The 21,376-nt window shown below is 34.4% G+C and overlaps 1 protein-coding gene across 2 annotated transcripts in view; it reads left to right on the forward strand.

The window, feature by feature from the left end:
* Nucleotides 1-21,376, forward strand: part of UBE2E2 (ubiquitin conjugating enzyme E2 E2) — a 357,209-nt gene that overhangs the window by 812 nt on the left and 335,021 nt on the right. For both annotated transcript variants that reach the window (XM_026496929.4, XM_026496927.4), the window contains exons 2-3: nucleotides 4,807-4,990; nucleotides 11,774-11,824. In XM_026496929.4, the coding sequence (XP_026352714.3) occupies nucleotides 4,815-4,990; nucleotides 11,774-11,824 (227 nt within the window). In that variant the 5' untranslated portion in view covers nucleotides 4,807-4,814. The remainder of the gene's footprint in view (nucleotides 1-4,806; nucleotides 4,991-11,773; nucleotides 11,825-21,376) is intronic.

Below are 21,376 nucleotides of genomic sequence, written 5' to 3' on the forward strand. Positions count from 1 at the left end.
TTCCCTAATTGCATAATTGCTGCACATGGTGTCTCTCCTGGTGAGTGCCGGGTCTGGCTCCCCCGCCGCCGCACCCCCGTGGCCCTCTTGGAGAAGACCTTGTGGGATGTGTTTGTGTATACCCTGGTGTGGAGTGTGTGTTGTATTGGTCTTTTGTGAAGCCTAGCGCTTGTCACAGTTTGGAGCCGAAGCCCATTTTTCTCTGGTCTCTTCTTCTCTGCAGCCCCCACTGGCCTGGTTTGAAACTGGATTCCCTCTGCCCTCCCTCCACTTCTCCCCCTCTCTTCTCTCATAATGTTTTGATCTTTTTGCCCTTTACCATTTCTAATGAAGATAAAACGTAGCTTCTTGTGGCTTTTTTTTTTCCCACGACCAACCAGAAATGTCCAATCCATCTTCCCTTAAGGAAATTAAGGCCGCTTTAGAAAGACATCATCCTGTGCTCGGTGGCTGTTAGACCTATTTGCATGTTTTCAAGATTCATCGTTTTGCATTGTGTATTCTTGAGAGTCTACTCAAATATTTTTATTTAAAAGTACAAAAGAAAGTCCTAGGCTTTACCTTCAGATTACCTAGCTCTTTGGAAAGATTTTAAGCTCTTCTTAGTTTTTTTTAATTCTCTATTCTTTAAAAAGTGTGTTTCTGAATATGTGATAATAATTCAGTCTGGACCTTGGAATTTAAATAATTGTCTCAGCGATTTGGATGCTCTGGCTCTTTAGTGTTTTGTATGTGGGTTCATGCTGATGATGGAGTGTTTTCATATAATGTCATATCCCATTTTATTTTCCCCAGAACATAATACCTTTTCCTCAAAAATTGTATTTTATTTTACATTTTAGAAAAGTTTAGAAATGTGAGTAGGAAGACAAATAACAAGATATTAAATGACACAATTAAGCATTTTCCTGTTGTAAAAACTCAAATGAACATTGCTTTTGCAGTTTTATACCGTGAGATACAGTTATAAGGCTTATCTGGACAGTAATTGAATTTATGAAGTGACTATAGTTGCTTTTATGTTATCAGTTATATTTATAACCGAATCGTTTCATTTTTATGGAACATGTGAGTTTCATTTACTATATTGCTGATTTCCAGTACTGTAATTACCACATAGAGTACATAGCTAATACAGGCTTAATTTGTGTGTTGAAGAAGAAAAATATCTAAACTCTAATATAACACATGTTTGAGGAAAGTCTGTCTTTCAATTTTATGTTTAGAAGCCAAGTTTTACTTTGAGTCTATATTTAAAAATACAGATTTAAATATCTTATTAGCTTTGAAACTATCATTGAAGAGGAGCTCTATGTTTATAACCCTGGAATTTAAGTTTATCTTTCTTCTAGATTAGGTGATTTGATCAGATTAACTAATTAGGAATTAATCTTAAAGATACTTTTAAAATGCTGATTTAGAAGATAACTTTAAAGAGCTTTAATTCATGACTTTTTATTCATTTGTACTTTGGAAAGATAAAATACCAATTTTATTCTTATACCTAATTAAAATGCTTATAGGCTGCTTTTTCTTCATAAAAATTAGTTGCCACCTGAGTGGTGCAATAATTTTTTTCCAATACTTTTTTCTGTAATTAGGCATTTAAAAACCAAGATCAGTGGAAATTTGCCTTACTCTTGATATTTGAAAAAGATATGAAAACTTTGTTTCTGTAAGTTTCTGTAGTGGTTATTAGTGGTCTCAGATGAATTTATCATCCGTAGGTTAAGATTTGGATGAACTAAAGTGAGGTCAAAAGTGGAAATAAATTTTTTTTCTTTATGGTGAAACTGTAGAAATTATTCCTCTATTTGGGTTTCTCTTTTTATGGAAAGGAGCGAAACTTAAGAATCTATCATCATCCATTTATTTATGTAAAGTTCAAAGATGAGCAAGAGATGGTATCAGAGGTTAGGGTAGTGACAGGAGAGGTGAATATGCTCTGTTTCTTGGCCTGGATACTGGTAACATGAGCGTGTGTTCAGTACATGACAACTCATTGGCCAACACTCACCATTTGTGTACTGTTCTGTAGGTATGTTACACTTCGAGAATTTTTCTTCAGTTAAGGATTTCCTCAAATACTTACCCTCTGTTGGCCTTCTTTTAGTATCCACACATTCAGTACTTCTCCATTCATTTCTTGATATGTCAATTTTCTGAAGTCCATCAGCCAAACACACTGAGACCCAAACCCATTTATTAACAACTGCTTTGTGGAGCTATAATCCACATACTGCAAAACCCACCCTTTCAAAATATATAGTATACTAGGTGGTCTTAGTATATATTCACAAGGATGTGCAACCATCACAGCTATCTGATTTTAGAACATTTTCAGCACCTTAAAAAGAAACTCCATACCTATTAGCACTCATTCCCTATTTGGATATTTTTAATTTTTAAAAAAATTTTATTTATTTAGTTAGTAATCTCTACACCCACACATGAGGCTCGAATTTGCAACCCCGAGATTAAGAGTTGCATGCTCTACCAACTGAGTCAGCCAGGTGCCCCATAATAGTATTTTTAAATAGTTCTCTAGAGAGACTAGTTTTAGTTTTCTGATATTCTGAAGCAGTTTTTGAAATTTGGGCTTCATGTTATGGCTCAGATTGACTCACTGAGTAATCTTTCAAGTAATTATATGCTCATTGCATTATTAGTATGCAAATGTACATAAATAAGAGCAATAAGAATGTGTATATATATACCTATAACTGTATAAATGTATATAGATAAATGTATATAACTAATGTAATATATAACTGAAACTGTAGGCATAGTTTATTAAGCTGAGGCTCCAGCTTCAGTAAAAAAAATTTTTATTTCATTTAGGTTTCCATATATTTGTCATGTGATGGATTGCTTCTGGTTTAGGATGTATGAAATGAATTCTCACTCATTTCACATTTCTTAAAATATTGCCAACAGCATTTTGCTATATCCAAGGACCTTAACCTGAGAATTGTTCTCTTTCTCACTTCCATGCACATCTGCTCTAACATGCTCTTACATATACATACTTACTAGATTTTAAACTTTTGATATATTTTAACTGAAAGAAGTAAGCTGGAAAAAAAAATCAATGTTAAATCCAAGGGTAAGAATGAAAGTGAAATAAAAATGAAAAAAAAAGTAAGAAATATGTTAGGACTGTTAGAGCTAGACGTGAAACATACTGATATAAAATTTCAGTATTCTATTAAGTGACTTTAGTGTTCATAAAAGGTGTCACAGCTGTGGAGACTGATGCTCTCCATTTACAGAATAGGTAGAAGAGCAGTCAGATTTCTCCGTCACCGTGTTTCAGAACTACTTGTGCAGACCTATTTTGTTTGGCATGGGGGATGGAAGCTGTTGGAGTTGAGAGGGGTGGTGGTGTGTTTGTGATGTCTCATGGAAGGCATTCAGTATTTTCTGTTGACTCTTCACCTCTGTGCTTCCTGATGCTTTTTGTTTTTGGTTTGTCTTACCATGAAAATTTCAATCCATTAAAGATTTGTATTATGAAATCACTTTGATTTAGAGCAAGCTGTAAATTAAATCTTTGGTGATGATGAATTTTTGTCACTGTCAACTAGCTGTATATTTAGACTAATTATAGTAATAAAAACAGTGCTTTATTTGAGGTATCTTTCTTTTACAAAGTGGTTAATAGGTGGTGAGTAACATGGTGAGCACAAGGGGCTTTATTGTCTGGGCATCGATTTGTTAGTTTGGTTTTGAATTTGTCAGTACACTCTAAGCTAGTTTGGTCATAAGGTATGTATTCATAGAAATCAAACTCAGAAATTGATTACGATGGGGTGACAGTTGAGAGGGGATATCCCTTTTCACTTACTAGAATTTTTTGTATCTGCTATACAGGTTATAGCAGCCACTAAGTATCAAGGTATTGAGGAAGTTGAATTGATAATCAGAGCTGCTTGGGGAGCATGAATTCAGAGCAAAGGGAGTTTGAAAGCCTTCAGGGATATTTTATCCAAGACTGGGTAAAAAGAAGAGTCCTTCAGCGTCTCAAGACAGTCTCCATTTCTTGTGAAGCCCAGTTGCTTGGTATATTGCTCGGTCAATGCTGACATCATCATGTGGTTCAGTTTTTATTTAGAGTCATGCAGGCCTCTGTGTTCTTTTTGTGTTCTGTTATCAGAAGATAACAATTGACTAGTTTGGAGGATTTTAATTTGGTAGTTTTTAGAATATTTAGAGTTGTACAACATCGCACCATTATCTAGTTTAAGAACATTTTCATCACCCTGAAAGGATACTTCATACCTATTAGCAGTCCTTCCCCTCATTCCTAGTCCCTGGCATCCACTTATCGACTTCTCTGTCTCCGTGAATTTGCCTATTTTGGACAGTTTGTGTAAGTGAAATCATACAGTTTGTTGTCTTTTGTGACTGGCTTCTTTTACTGAGCATAATGTTTTCAAAGTTCATCCATGTTGTAGTGTGTACATAATGTGCTTCATTCCTTTATATGGCTGAATAATATTCCATTGTGTGGCTGTATCACATTGGGTTTATCCATTTATCAGTTAGTGGACATTTGAGTTATTTCCTCTTTTTGGCTTTATGAATAATGTTACTATGAACGTTTTGTGTATATATTTTGTGTGTTTTCATTTTCTTTCTCAGTACATTTTGAGAGAAAAGTTTTGGCAACTTCCAAAGTTGATTTGTAAATGACCACCGTATTCATTTTATATTAGTTTTACTTCTTCTACTTTGAGGCTCACTTTCTATTCTAGAGTTAGTCCTCCCATAACTAAAAAAAATGATCTTTGATTTTTAATCCAGGATCTAAAATGTCCACTGAGGCACAAAGAGTTGACGATAGCCCAAGCACTAGTGGAGGAAGTTCTGATGGAGACCAACGTGAAAGTGTTCAGCAAGAACCAGAAAGAGAACAAGTTCAGCCCAAGAAAAAGGAGGGAAAAATATCCAGCAAAACAGCTGCTAAATTGTCAACTAGTGCTAAAAGGTACTTCAATTATTATAACCTTTTTAGTTTTCGTATCAATTTGTTGTCTTAAGTTCTATCTTTCTGTTGTATTTAATCATTTTTCTGGGATATGGACCATGAAAGTCATGGATTTTTCTTTCTTCAAGATTATTTCTTGTTTTAATTGTAGCAATATGAGCTTTTTAGTATTTAAAGTCAGTTAAACAATATGGCAGAATCATAAAAAGCTTGTCAGAAAGGGGAGAGGTTGGGCAGGCCGGATCTATGGGGAGTAGGGTCTAGATAGTGCTTCTGGCTCTGTGCTCAGTTCTCCCATGATTGCTAGTTAGCAAAGACTCCTGTCTGCTTCTTGAGGCCCTGCCTTTTCCCCTGGTACCACCAGGGAAGTGGAGTACCATCATAAATCCCTCAAAATCATATTTCTTGAGTGATGTATCAAAAGACCAAATTCTGCTTATGAGAGATTAAACTTATGATATGTGAAAGTGAGGATTGCATGAATTTTTTTCAAGTACATGGATCATCTTTTACTTCATTTTACTACAATGTGATCTTAGATACATAATTTAACATTTCTAATCCTGGGTTTCCTTTTCTGTAGAATGGAGATAATGATGGTACCATCTTCATAGGGCTGTTGTGCAGACTAAATGTGATAAAGCATTTATTTGGCATCTAGTAAGGTCTCATTCACTGATGCTGTCATTTATAGACTTTGTGCCAGTTAAAGTCTTGTAGGTATTTTTCAGGTTCACTGAAAAGACTAGGAAAATGAGATATACATTAGCCTTTGAGGACATAGTGCTGTTGTTAAACTAGAAATACTCAGATGCTGTGATTATATGCGTTTTATAGTAACTCAGGAAAAGCACTTGGCACGTAGGTGCTCAATTGTGTGAAATGTGCTATAATTGAAGAACTAATGATTTTGTGTAGAAACTTGTTTTCTTAAAAAAAAAATCTCAGTTTTCAAGTATTATAGAAAAGTGATGTAGGGTAGGATACAGGAAACATTTAAGTGGATATTTTATTTTTAAACAATGGTATAAATTAATTTCATCTATTTTGAGTGAGGAGGAAGATTATAGTTGTATCTTTGATCAGTTTTTGCTCTTTGGCAAGAATTTGTTTCTTAAAACATTGGCATGCTCTTATCATAGTCCATTCTCTTGATAATGTCTGTATCACTCCTCTTATATTTGCAAGTATGTAGTTGGACTATGTCTGGCAGTGACAAATTTTGATGATTTGATTAAATTGACTAGTCAGTTCAATAAAATAACTATTTTGAGCTTGTCATTGAATTGACTGTACTGCTTTCAAGTGTTGACACATCTGTAAATGTGAATTTTAAATCACATTTATTCCAAATTAACTTTGTTTCGAGTAGACGTTGTGATTTTACTGGACATAATAGAGTGTTTTAGGAATGAATGCTGTTTGGTCTTAGACTACATTTTTGTTATGTTGAAAGGTGGATTCTGGTGTGTTCCAGCATAAACTTTTATTATATTGGCTCTTAGTTTTCTACATTAGAATGAAGTAGTACCCTTTGTAGATAATCTTTTGTACTTACTTAATCTTATTGGTTCTAAATGTACATATGAAAACTTTAATGTTTCTGAAATCAGGATGCGTCTTACAGTTGATGTGCAAAATCATTTAATTGAAGGTATCTTAAAAATCACAGATACATAGCTTATATCACCATTTGGAATTAAACTTCAGGCTTATTATTTGCAATGACTCTTTTCTAGGTTAATTCAGATACTACTTTGACAAACATTTATTTATTTACTTTTAAAGTTTTTCTTTATTAGAGAGAGAAGGCACACATGAGTGCATTAGCAAGGGGAGGGCGGAGAGGAAGAAGCGGACTCCCTGCTGAGCAGGGAGCTCCATGCAGGGCTCAATCCCAGGACCCTGGGATCATGACCTGAACCAAAGGCAGATGCTTAACCAACTGAGCCACCCAGGCACCCACTACATTGAAATTTAAAATATTTTAGTAATTAATGGTGTGATGTTTTTCTTTTCTTTTCTTTTTTTTTTTTTAAGATTTTATTTATTTATGTGACAGAGAGACAGCCAGTGAGAGAGGGAACACAGCAGGGGAGAGGGAGATGAAGAAGCAGGCTCCCAGCCGAGGAGCCCGATGCGGGACTTGATCCCTAAACACCAGGATCACGCCCTGAGCGGAAGGCAGACGCCTAACGACTGCGCCACCCAGGCGGCCCATGATGTTTTTCTTCTTGAGAATAATTTCATTTTTGAAGGTTTTGACCAGTTGGTTCAGTTGGTTAGAATAGGAGTTCTCAGGTGACCAGAGAATACAGTCGGTAGAGGAATATAGAAAGTCATTTTGGTGGGACAAAGTTGTTGTTGTTGTTTTTAAATAACTGCTAAGAAAATATCTTTGTGAATCACCATGTCCAAATATTCTTGTTCTACTTGGACCTGAGTGAGTTACTGAATTTTCTTTAGCCTGAAATCTGTGTGTGTGTTTTAAACATGTCAGTACTTACGTACTGCTTCATTTTTCTGAACCATTAATCTAATGCATTGGTGTTAAAATGAGTGCTTCATATCTTCTCCCATTTTGTAGAATTTTGATACCATATTCTTCAGTTAAGCCTAAATGAATCATGATTGTTACTTCTCTTCCCCTCCCCCTTCTCCATTCTTTTTAGCAAATGACAGTCATGTGCAGTACTCTTACCATTCCTGGAACAGTTAAGGTATTAGGTTAAGTCTTACAAACTGAAATTCAGTTTGTATTTGGCTTCTGACTTGTCTCAGTAACTATGCAGTTCCTGGCTTCTATATGACAATAACCAAAGAAGTGGCATTGCTAGATGGAAATAGGAAATTTAGGCAATTGTCTAGTTGATTTACGTCTAAAGAAATAATTTTGTCTTAAAAGTTCTGATAAGAGAGAGGCCTTTTGTTTGTTTGACTTAGCAAGATAATTGCCTTTCACCTTACTCCAGTGTACAATAACTAGCTTTAGTTTCCTTATCTTTTAAATGGGAAATGATAAAACAGTAATACTTAGAGAATTCAGTAAGATTTATTTAGTTCACTTTTAACAAACTAAGATCATCATGTGAAAGGTATGCTGTAAGTGTGAATTATTGATACTTTTTCATTTTACTGTCCCCTAAGGGACAGTGCCTGAAATAGCTACCTTCCTTACCCCACATGTCAAGACTGAGAAACTTAATACATACCATGATCACAACTTTTGAGAAAGAATTGAATTGCTGTCATTAAAAGCAACAGGACATCTTGGCAACTGTTTAAATAGCAATTCTTAGTATAATCTTTTCTGTCAAGAGAAATATAACCATTCTTAGGTGTGGCACAAAATACATTTTAATATATTGACTCAGTGCTTAGAGTTTGTCAAGTTTATCAGTAAATTGCTTTTTATATTGAATAATTAGATCTGGAATTATAGACATCCAGGGGAGTTCCAGTTCCATTATAGAATTATTTGACAGAAAATAATAATTTATCAATTTTTTTTAAGTAGGCTACATGCTGGGCATGGGCCCAATGCAGGGCCAAACTCAAGACTGTGAGATCGAGACCTGAGCTGAGATCAGGAGTCTGATGCTTAACCTTCTGAGCCACCCAGGCGCCCCTAATTTATCAAGTTTTTTAAACCAAAAGAGACATTGTAAGCATAGAGCAAGATGAGTTGTTAGAAAATCCCAAAGAAATTCTGTTAAAAATGTTTGACAGTTTAAGCTTGTTCTTTTGAATGGCTATTCTTTTGGTCTTCTTGGTTTAAAAACAATTCATAAATGTCATTCATGTTTCTGGTAACTAATTAAGTACTACGGAGACATTTTTAATGGAAAGCAACAATTTTCTGTCCAAATACCTTTCCTATCCCAATTTTATTCCCTTGAAGCAAACTCTTAGCCATCTCTGATTTTAGTCCTTCTTTTGGCGTTTCTGCATTAGTCTAAATTACGAATAGTACTTACACCTATTTGTTGAATTGTTAACTTAATAGTATCTTCTGACTCTTTGCTATGAAATTTGAGGATATAGTGTGTTTACCTACTTTTTCTTCCTTTTCCCTCCTCCCCGTTAATGATAGTTACATTAAAAAAAAAAGTATTGGTTGTCTTTCATAACTAAATAATATATTGAAGCCACTATTTCTTATTCTTTCAGTTTTCGACAGTATTTCTTGGTTCCCTACTTTGTAAACTGGGGATATTAGTACTTTCATTCTTCCTCCATCTTCTCAAACTAATTTTGGTTACATACACTTAATTTTACACCTTGAAGGTTAGTGATATTTACATTGCATAGCACAACTACAATGCATCTTCTGTGTGTTGTCTATGCGTAAAAGACCAATAAATTGCTGATGCATTTGCTATAACTAAATATTCCGTGCCAGACCAAACAGAATTTTAGGATTAGATTTCCTGTAAGTCCAATATCATGATCTCTAGAATACCCAATGAGTTATAACATTGGGGCAAATAGATCAAATCTCACTTTTTTTCCCCCTTAACATTTGTTACTTGATTAAAATAGTTTTACATTTTAGTTTCTTTCATATTTGATCTATGGTTTGCTTACACAGGTGTTTTTCTTCTGGGATTTCTGGTTGTCTTTCTCTCCCCGCATCCGTTAAATAATGTGTCTTTATTATACTCCTAAGTACTCTGCATTCCCCTCTTGCCTGTCTCAACCTGTTTAATTTACACTTGTCTGCTTTGTCTTCCAGAAATGCACTGAAATTTTCATTTCCTTCTTTTTGCTATTTATTACTTTTTGCACTTTCAGTATTTTGCCTCCCTGCCCCTTCCCGCCTGCCCCAAGTGGGGTCTTGAAGGAGTGGGAGGTGAATGTGTGTGTGCTCAGTTTGCTGTCATTAACCTGGACGTACTCGGTTAGTTTCAAAGTACCTGTTTTATACTTTTGTATGAAATCCATAAAGAGTGTTCACCAATATCAGATCTTTGAAATTTCTCATTTAATTATGGGCTGTATATACTTAAAAAAAAAAAAAAGATTTGTTTATTTGAGAGAGAGAGAGACACTGCGCACCTGAACCCGTGTGCAGGTGCAGGGAGGGACAGTGGGAGAGGATGGTCAAGCAGACTCCCCACTGAGTGTGGAGCCCTACATGGCCTTGATCCCAAGACTCAATGAGATTATGACTTGAGCTGAAACCAAGAGTCTGATGCTTAACTGACTGAGCTACCCAGGCGCCCCGGGTTATAAATACTTTATGTGCATGTGAACATATCACAGAATCCGTATTAGAAGGAATCACGTTTTAAAGATAAAACAGATCCTAGTTAACATCTTCATTTCATAGGATGGAAAATAAACCTCTTCATTTTATAGGACGGAAAACTGAGGCTGAGGGAGAGGATGTAGGTGTGAGCAGTCTTTTGATCCAAGAACTCTCAATTAATGACAGAGGAGAATTAAAATGAAAGGTTTTTTGGTTTTGAACTTATTAGTCTTGCTCAGCTTCATAATGCCTCCCCAGCCTTGAATCACATGGCTTAGAAAAGTGAAAATTATGTTAGTAGCATGCAATTCCTTTAGGGAAATGAAGCCAGTCCTCTTGGAGGAGTCATGTCTATTTCTGTATTTTCGTTTGTTGTATTGAAAAAGATGTGGAATGAGATTGAGAGTGTTTTTGTTCCTATTCTTATTTTTTAAGGTACTTTAGTCAACTATCATCCATTTACTACCATAATAATTACCAGATAGCAGGTATCCGGTTAGCAAATCCTCATATTTAAAAAGCAAAGGAGAAGAAGCAGTTTTGAGAATTTTTTTTTTGTATTTGCTTTAACAAAGCCTATGTTTAATAATGCATGAATGATAGTTAAGAGATTGCTTAGTCTTATAAAACAATGTAACACTGTTAGCCTTTGTATATGTATATAAGGGGTTAGGTGCAGTTAAAAGTCAAAGTTAAAAAATAACATGAGGACAAAAGCAGGTTTTTTAAAAAGTTCTTTTTGCAATGCAATGACATTAAGATGATTATCCACATATTATTAGGATAGTTCTTGCAGAAGGAATAGTGTCAGGTTGGAAAGTCTCAATCTGCTCCAACCTAGAGGCTTTAGGGAGGAATACCATTTATATTTGAACGGCAGTTTCAGGTGTTGGGATGGGATCCTGATAATTCTTCCTTCACCAGTTGATTGGATCATTCAGAATGCTTGGATTCAACTTAGTAATCATCTTTCCATCTTATGTGGGGATGTTCTAGTGCAAATCAGAAGTTGGAATGATTCATAAATAATGTGGCAAAGCTATCTAATTTAAACTAGAAATTTTGGTTATTATCAGTGGCTTAATGAAGTTTTTTTAAAGGACTTATTTTAGAGAGAGCGGGCGAGCAGTGTGGAGGGGCAGAGGGAGAGAGAGAGAAGCAGACTCCCTGCTGAGCACAGAGGCCAACACGGGGCTTGAGCTCACAACCCTGAGATCATGACTTGAGCCGAAATCAGCAGTTCATCATTTAACCGACTGAGCCACCCATGTGTCCTGGTTAGATGAAATTTTTAGTGTTGTTTCTACAGGCTGCATGTATTGATAATGGCCAGTCTTTTTACCCTTTGTAGGTGCATTGCCACAATCATGGCAGAAGTTATGGCTTGGTTATTGTGTATGCTCATTTATATAGTATCAGTATTTCAAAATAAAAATAATACAAATGGGAAATATTTGTGTAAAAGTATAACATTTTAGTGAGCTGTTAAGACAGTGAAGACATTTTAACATAACGTTGTCTTTATTTTAAAGGATTCAGAAGGAACTTGCAGAGATTACGTTGGACCCTCCTCCCAACTGTAGGTAAGTACTTACGGATTTTTATTTATTTGTATCTTTTGCACAAGGTATAATTGAACTGTTGGTCTGATGTATAACTGTTGTGGTTTGATTAGTAAAATATTGTATAAGTATTTAAGTATTGCACACTCAAATGACTGCGGAAGACAATTATTTTTTCTGTGCAGAAATGGAATACTTATCAAGTATGTTTGTAGAGGTATAGTGGAGTTGCCAAACAGAGTAATGCAATAACAATAAGATAATGAAATTGTAGAGTAACAAATACAATTATCTTTTAGTGGAATAGGTGTTAGGGCCTTAAATGATTTCTTAAATGATGGAATAATAGTGTGGCTAAAATGTTTGCTATTTGATAATACACTTGTTACCTTTTTGGAAATTGATTTTTAGAAGTACAGAAACATTAAACAGTGTTTTTTCATGGTTTATATTATTTCTTATAGTCCTCGGCTGTAGCTAAGTAAGAATGGGTGATTTGAGGCAGTGATGTTTAAATTTAAAACTCTGTCCTTTATGACCACAGTCTTCAATTTTCTGGTCAGAGTTTATTTATAAGAAGTAATAGTGCTTGCCTGGAAATGATTAATGATATACAGGTACATAGAGGAAGAGGAGAAAAATAACCTCCTACCTTATACTATATCTTGGGTCTGATGCAATAGTTGGAAGATTGGTTATTGGACTATTATAAAACATTTCTTTCTGTTTTGATGTGAGGTCAGTGTTGGAACCAGGCTAACATGGAGTTTTCATAGTTTAAATTGGTAGTCTTGTGGATTGAAGGTGAGAGGGCAGATTACAGGAATATGTTGCTAGTATTGAATGCAGGTAGAATTTATTGTTAGGTATGATGTCTGATTTTACTGATCTTTTTTTAATGTGAAAACAAAGATAGCAACTCTACATATTAATGAAAGGGAGAATTTTGCAGACAGCTATTTGATACTTGGCTAATTGAAAACTTTTGTGTAGGAAGAATTCTAATAAGGCTTTTTATGTTTTGTGGTTCTTTACATGAGAGTCATATATAGTATATGCACTTGCAATAATATTCAAAGAATATCTTATTCAAATAGAACAAATATATCTTTGTTCAGTAAAACTGTTTGACAGTAAGACTTTTTGTCACACTTAAGACTGTTACATCAAAGGCTTTTTCAGATGGCAAATCATTGTTTAGGCTTTGGTAGCCAATTCTTGGAAATGGATTGATTTTGGAAAAACTTCAGTTTGAATGAAACCTAAAATTTCTTGTTTCTTATGACAGTATTTGTTTTAATGATTTGAATTTTTTTTAAAAAAAATAGTTTTACCACATATATTATTTTTTTAACCTTTTTACAATGAAATTGGTAAATATATGAACTTAGTTTATATGCTTATTTGCTTAAATTTTGACAACAAATTACTGGCAAAATAAACTTTATTTTAACGAGTTGTTTAAGGCTCATTTTTAAAAATGAAATCTAAATATTATGTGATGGTTAGACTGCACCTTCGTTATAAGATGTATTATTTTCTAATACATTAGTCTAATTTAGTTTTGACTTACTACAGATAATAATTTAGCTTGATTAAACCAATGTATTGTAAACATGTATGAAAACAAGTGTGAGGAAAGGAATTATGTAATGGCCATTATTTAAGTGTGAGGAAAGGAATTATGTAATAGCCATTATTTAAATAAACTAAAATAATTAAACCAATTCTATTTAAAGTAAAAAGAAAAGTTTATAATGTCTGAAATTTGGAGATTTACTTTTTCATTAAGCCATAGTTAATGATATCATTACTTGTTTATGTAAACTCTTTACAAATAAAGCATTTTAAAATGTGGATATGACACATAATAAGCCCTTCAGAAAGTTTTAGGGAAGATACCTACTTTACTGTGGTTTTCCCCCCAGTTTAATTGAGATATAATTGATATATAACACTGTAGAAAGATACCTACTTTGGTTAATTTGCCTGCTTGTGGGAATTTGCAAGGAAATTCATTTAATGGTATGAAGATTGGATAGTTAGCAAGTTTGCTTAGAAGCCAGGTCTGTGATTCAGTGGCTTTGGCTCCTTTTCTTGATCTCAGAATAGTTGATTGAACTGGATCAGGCAGAGATAAAGATCATATCCACCTTCATGTATGTGGTGCTCCCCTTTGGCAAGCAAAGGATCCGTTACGTTGTGGCTGATTGGGAAGTGGTGATTAGTTCTACAAGCCCTGTGTACTTGTGCTACTTAATAGAGATGTCAGTGTGATTGTTAAGTGGATTACTGTGGCCTTTGGATTGTTTGGTGTCAAATATTTGATTGTGGTTTATAGTAAATCTGCCCATCTATATTTCAGTGGGAATGTGGTTATTATCTTCAGAAAGAGAAGTTAGAGCATAATTTTTGTTTGACTTATTTTTGGCACAAAGTTAACAATGCTTTTGTGGTTGATTTTTAAAAGTTCTGTGCTGCCTTCATCTGTGTCTTAATGACTGTAATGAATTAATTTATAGAAGTATACTAAATTAAAGTTATCTGCCTAATGGAGTCACATTCCCCTAGTACTCCCTTTGTGTATTACCTCTACATCAAACAGGCCTCTCAAAATCCTGCCTTTTGGTTGCTTGGGTATCTGTTAGCTCACTATCACAGAGAAGATTATGTATGAGGGAACATCTGTGGGTTTACCTGTTTAGACAGTGAGACTGGAACAGGTATTTTATCTGTTATTGTTGTCTCAGTGGGGGTGGTTGTGTGTCACATTCCACTTACAGTGTGGTTTACCCTTATTTTCTGGAACCTTAGCAGACTAGTACAACCCAGCTGTGTGTATTTGTCAGGTTAGAGATGGCACCTCTGAATTTTGGTGCATCTCTTATGTGATGACCGGCTAAGCAATTCTTGGAATTATATGGGAGGAACTATTATGTGTGTAAGTATTCTGTCATTTAGACATGTTGGGAATATAAAGTCTTTCTGAATTATGTCATTCATTATAGATAGATATGTTTATGTAAGGCATTTTTAGGGGAACTGCTGTGGTATTGTTTAATTTTTTCTTTCAGGTTTTGAATGAATCTATTATTTTTAAAGCATCCACAAAATACTTTGATGATACGTTAAATTATTTCTTCTTATGGGAAACATATGCCTATATATCTTTCAGTTTTCTTTTCACTTTTTCTGTTGTCTTTAAGGTAAGAATGCAATAATAAGGTTTTTTTTGAAAACTAGATTCAATTATCTTTGGATTTTTTTCTATTACAGCCTGAGTTAATGTTTAAAAACAAAACTTCATGATACATCTAAGAAAAAAGTTTCTGTTCATGAAATTGTATGGCCTGTAGGGCCATTGGCATAGAAAATTATATATAGTTTGGGTCAAATTTGGTTGTATATTTAGAATATTTCCTGTAAGTAGTAGAATATATTTTGCTTGGCTTCTGCTCTTATGGTGGATAACATAATTGACCCATGACATTTGCAAAGGCTCTCTTCTGAGGCCTCTTCAGATCCATAAATGTTTTCGTATTGCCAGCTTAGTTGGAGTTATTGGACTAGAATTGCTCACTACTTCAGTTCCTTGCACACCAGCTTAGCTGGATGGAGCCAGGAGAAATCATGTTACATCCTTACAGAGTCCTAATAGGTAAAATTGCTGCCCCTTGTAAATGACTGTATGTCGTGACTATCGTGGTTCTTCACAAATTGTCAAAAGCACAGATCTTGAATCTATAAATGCTGGTATGTTCATTTCTGTTTCCTCGATGCTAGTCGGAAACTGGGAGTTAGCTAGAAAAATCTCCAAATTAAAATGAAAACTTTTCTCATCCAAAGAGTAACTTGTTCTTTTGTAGGGAAACTAAATGCAAATTCTGTCATGATCTGATAGTGTCCACGTTTGTATTAACTGCATGAGGTTGGAAATGACAGAGATCCTTACTATTTTTTGAAAGTAAATGACTCTTTTGGATTTTGATTTTTGATTTAGTAATTGAGCAAATATGAGGAGGAAATACTAAAAAAAGAGGATTTAGTTCAGTTATACTAGCAAGTTTTACTTTTTATTGCTATGTTTCAATGATCTACTCATTGAACACAGGTTTTGCTTTACTTTAAAAGAAACTAATTGGCTTTATTGAGATGTAATTTAAAGTGTAAAATTCAGCGGCTTTTACTATATTCACAGAGTTGTGTAACCATCACAATCAATTTTGCAACATTTTGATCACGCCAGAAAGATACACCAAACCTTTAAACAGTCACTCCTTCCTCATTTCCTCCCGGCTCTCCACCTCCAAGCCCTAGGTATCAGTCTGTTCTGTCTCTTATAGATTTACCTGTTCTGTACATTTTGTATTAATGGAATCATATAATGATTGTGACTTGATTGTGACTTGTGACTAGATTCTTTCATGAAGCATAATGTTTTCAAGGTTCATCCATGTTGTAGTGTGCATTAGTGCTTTTATCTTTTTGTCTCTGAATAATATTCCATTGTGTGGATATACTACATTTTATTTATCCATTCATCAGTTGATGCACATTTGGGTTGTTTCTACTTTTGTGCTATTATGTATAATGCTGCTGTGAACATTTGCGTACAAGATTTTGTGTGGACATATGTTTTCATTGGGGTTTATATCTGGGAGTAGAAGTGTTGAGTCAGAGAGTAACTATGTTTAACCTTTTTGGGAACTGCCAGACTGTATTACAAAGTGGCTGTACCATTTTACCTTCCTACCAGCAGTGTTTGAGAGTTCCAGTTTCTCCACAACCTTGGCAGTTGTTCTTGTCTGTCTTTTTGACAATAACCATCTTAGTAGGTATGAAGTGATATGTCATTGTAGTTTTGATTTGCATTATCTTGATGAATGTACTGATGACGTTGACCATCTTTTCATATGCTTTTTGGCCATTTTTATAAATTCTTTGGAGAAAGGTGGGTACTTTCTTAATAGCAATGTTTGAAGCACAAAGTTTAAATTTTGTTGTAGTCCTATTTATTTTTTTTCTTTTTGTTGTTTGTGTGTGTGGTGTCACTTCTAAGAAACCGTTGCCTAATCCAGTACTACAAAGATGTACACTTAGATTCTTCTCAGGGTTTTTTAGTTTTAGCTTTTATATTTGATCCTGATCCATTTTGTATATGGTGTGAGGTAAAGGTCGACATTAATTTTGTGTGTGTGTGTGGATACCCAATTATGTCAGCACCATTTGCTGAAAATACCATTGAATTGTCTTGACATCTTTGTTGAAAAATCAATGAATCATAAATGTGAAGGTTTATTTTTGAACTCTAAATTTTATTCCATTGATCTGTATGTCTATACTTATGCCAGCCAGTACCACATAGTCTTTTCTTTCTTTTTATTGACATAGAATCTTGATTATTGTAGCTTTGTAGTAAGTTTTGAATCAGAAACTTTAAGTTCTCTGATTTATTTTTCATTGTCTTCACTCAATAGTTAAGTTGTTCCAGTATAGGATTGGCCATGACTGGACATAAATCTAACCACTGTCTCACCTACTGTTGATGAGAGCCATTTAATAGCAGAAATTGTATTTTCCAGATCATAGTAACTGAAGCAGTATGTAGGGAAAATGTGTTTGTTGGATTAACATTGTGACAGAATGGGAAGGCATTGAAATAGAAATTGGGGATAGTGTTTACAGAGGAGTGAACTTGTAAAGAACCTCTAGTGCAAAAATCTAATTATTGTCACTAATTGTTTTCCTTTTTTGGCTATTGTGGTAATATTTTTATAGGATTTTTAGCTTTTCAAGGATTTTCATATGTGATTGTCATTTGGTCTTGTCAATTACTCTGTGAGAATCCTGGGGTTAAGTAACTTGCTCAGAGTTGCACAACTAGTTGATTTGGATTTAAACCCAGGTTTTCTACTCTTTCATCCTTTATTATTTTACGTGTGTGACTAGATAGAAAAATACATTTAAAATTACATTTGGGGCTAGTCGTTTATGTTTCAGTAAAGTAAAAAAAAAAAAAAATCAACATGCAAGGCAATCCAAAATATCATTTGCACTATGTTTGATTTATATTTCTGAATTCCATGAGACAGTTTTTTGCCAAAACATTTTGAAAAGGAATTTTTTTGAGTATAGTGATTTTTACCACTCTCCCTTGTGTGTGTGTTTGTGGGTATATATCTTAGTGTTAGTATTATTACTACTGGCACTTTTTCAGGTAAAGAATTTCTTTACATTTGACAGTTCTTAACTCAGTGTTTGAAGATGTCTGCACTTTTAATGCCAAATTGTTTTTTCCCAGTTAGCCTGATTCTAGGTCACCTTCCCCTACAGTTTGTTTTAGTATTTATTGAGGGCTTAATATTAGGTCTGTCCTAGGGCAAGTGTAGGCTACAATAAGATATCCCAGTACAGTTCCTAATCCTAAAAATCTGGTTATAACTAATTGAGAGGTAATACATATGGATGCTTGGAGAACCAAGACTAGGGGAATGTTGATACTCTTGGCAGAAATTGCCAATATCTGTGGCTTCAGCAAATCTGAAGATTGATAATGCTTTCCTCTTTACTTTGGTTGCCCAGAAGCTAATACCCTTCTTTACTTTTTGACTTTAGTAGTTAACAGTGTTTTGTGTAGAAATCTCAACTCTGTATTTTATTTTATTTTCTTACTCTTTCCCCCCCAACTGTTTTTGAAGCTTTGTATTTTCATTTTGTACTTTTAAACTACATAAAATTTTTAAGACATATCAGTCTTTTTGGAGTGAGCTGATGATTAATAAATAAACAGTATGAATAACTGAAAGGTGATGTTAATGTGTATTGGTTAGCAGAAGGCTGGAATGCCTCTTTTGAGGAGTCATTAACATGATAAAATTTAAATATACAATGAGGGCCTGTCTTATATAGGTTACTGAATTATTCATATCCTTCTCTCCTTTCTTTAGTACAAATAATTGAGGAATATTTTTTATTCACTCCTAGGAGTTCTTGACGCCATTGCTGTAGTGTTGAGTGGTTTTGCATAGACCTAACAAAGACAAAAGTCTTTAATATTTGAGATACATTAAATGGTTATAACAGCTAAAGGATTGTTTGGAATAGTACCTGTGGGTTGGATAGCCATAGAGTTGGAGTACATGTACAGTGTGAGAGAGAATGAGAAAACATGGTCTTACCTTATATTCCATTGGCATTAAGAGTTTCAGGCTTGTTTATGTTTTCATTTGAATACCTTTTATGATTTTACAGGTGTTCTCCTTTCTTACTGCCAAAAATGAATGTATGTTTTCTTTTTGCTTTACCTTGAGGCTGACTTCACCTGGGGCATAGCCAACATAGAGCCATAGGTGCTGTTACTTCAGTTGGGGAACTTCAGGTGTAATTTTTTGCTGTCATGTACGTTTACTTCAGAACTGAGCTTGGCAAGACATAACTCTCTCCATAAAATCACCAGAAATTTTTTTACTTTCTTATTTCAAAATGTTAATTTTTAAAATATCTGCCTTTAACTATAGATTTAAAAATGTTTATTTCATAATAAAGAAAAATGTTGAGTGATAAAGTGAGTTTACTGCCCATTACTTGCTGTCTTTGGTATTTTATTTCCTTTTTTAAAATTCTTTGCTGTTTTAAGAGCAGTACAAGAGTGTGTCTGAAAAAACGTGTTAAATGATCACACTGGGATTATATTTTATAAAAGGAACAGAACATTTTATCACTTATTTTGCTCAGTTTTAAGCTGGTTATTATTTCAGATTTATTACCTAAGTACTTAGATAGAAAGTGTCATATTACTTTCTAACATGTGATATTTTAATTCACATTGCTGTTCTATCTTTTAAGTTGTCCTGAAAACTGTATTCTTCAAAGCATTTCTTTACAGTGATTATTACATTCATCAACTTAAATATATTTTATCAACTGTTACTGCAAATAACAAGTAAAATGGTTTTGTTCGTTTATTTTATTTTGAGAACAATGGAATTTTTGATTTTTAAATTTATATTGTCAAAGTGTGTTTTTTGACTGTTTTTTGTAAATGTTCGTTTAGAACTTTTTATTTATAATGTCTGCATACTTTAGAGACTTACTGGGATGCTTTAAAGGTATATCTAAATCCCCGTTTGTGTAGAAGCAGCACATTGTGCTAAAATGTATAATAGAATTAGGCAAAGCCCTAAGCTCAAATTCATTTTCTATTCCAATACATAGAGTGTAGAGACTCTCTCCCCTCTGACCTGTATGGAAGATGAATAATGTCAAATGACCAAAAGGAGAGGCATAGCTGTCGTATCAGAGGCAAGATTCCTGCCTTGGCAACTGCTGTTCCCTCCAACTAGAATCTAGCACTTTCCCCTTCTATACCCACCCCACTGTTGTCAGTTCTCCTGATGCTTCGTGTTACAACTACTTTATCTATTTACCCACTTGGGTGAGAATGCTCTCTTCAGTCTCTATATTTCAAATCCTAGCACTTAGTTGGTGTTCATTGTACCTATATGTGAATAGTTATACTAGGGAGCTGACAACTATTGAATGCTTCCAGTGTTTGAGGCTGTGTGCGGAGTGCTTTACCAGCATTATCTCTTTTCATCTTTATGACTAACCTTGAGATACCTACTACCTAGTATCTATTAGTTTTAGACAGTATTTTTTTTTAATTTTATTTATGTATTCGACAGAGACAGAGACAGCCAGCGAGAGAGGGAACACAAGCAGTGGGAGTGGGAGAGGAAGAAGCAGGCTCATAGCGGAGGAGCCTGATGTGGGGCTCGATCCCATAACGCCAGGATCACGCCCTGAGCCGAAGGCAGACGCTTAACCGCTGTGCCACCCAGGCGCCCCTAGACAGTATTTTTTAGATGGGAAGAAAGGCTTAGAGAGATTAAATAACTTGTCCAAGGTCACATAGCAAGTAAGTGGCAGAACTAGGATTTCAGCTTTGGCTAGTTTCTGACTTTAGAGGCCAAGTGTTTTGAGACTTTGCTATGCAGATCTTCCATTTGCAAAATAGATACAGGTGAATCTGTCTAGAATAGCACTGCTCCAGTAGAACTTTTTGCTACGACGTAAGTGTTTTGTATCTGTGTTGTTCAGTACAGTGGCTATTAGCCATATATGGCTGATTAGTACTTGAAAGGTGGCTAATCTCACTTAGTAAATGAACTTCTAATTTTGTTTAATTTAAATTTAGATAGCCATCTGTGATTAGTAACTATTGTATTACACATCACAGATCTAGAAAAACAAGAACTTCTAAAAGCTTAAATTTATGCTTAATTTCAATTTTAGGTAGATTTTGACCTTTTTAAATTGTGCTTGTAGTTATGTAACTATACCGCATAAGTATTTGTCACCCTTCTCTCCTCTCTTCCCACCAGCCACCATTATATTCTAAGTGTCAGGGACTTGTAAATACTGCTGTTTTTAGATCATCACATATAGTGCCCATAGTTAAGTAAAATACCTTTATGAATATTATAAAGTATTGGGTAAATATTTATTTTTAACTTTTTAACAAAATAAAAGCAATATTGCAAACCATTGTTTTTAGATGGATTCATCATTTAT

This window comes from Ursus arctos, unplaced genomic scaffold (assembly GCF_023065955.2).
Source record: "Ursus arctos isolate Adak ecotype North America unplaced genomic scaffold, UrsArc2.0 scaffold_20, whole genome shotgun sequence".
Classification (NCBI taxonomy): Eukaryota; Metazoa; Chordata; class Mammalia; order Carnivora; family Ursidae; genus Ursus; species Ursus arctos.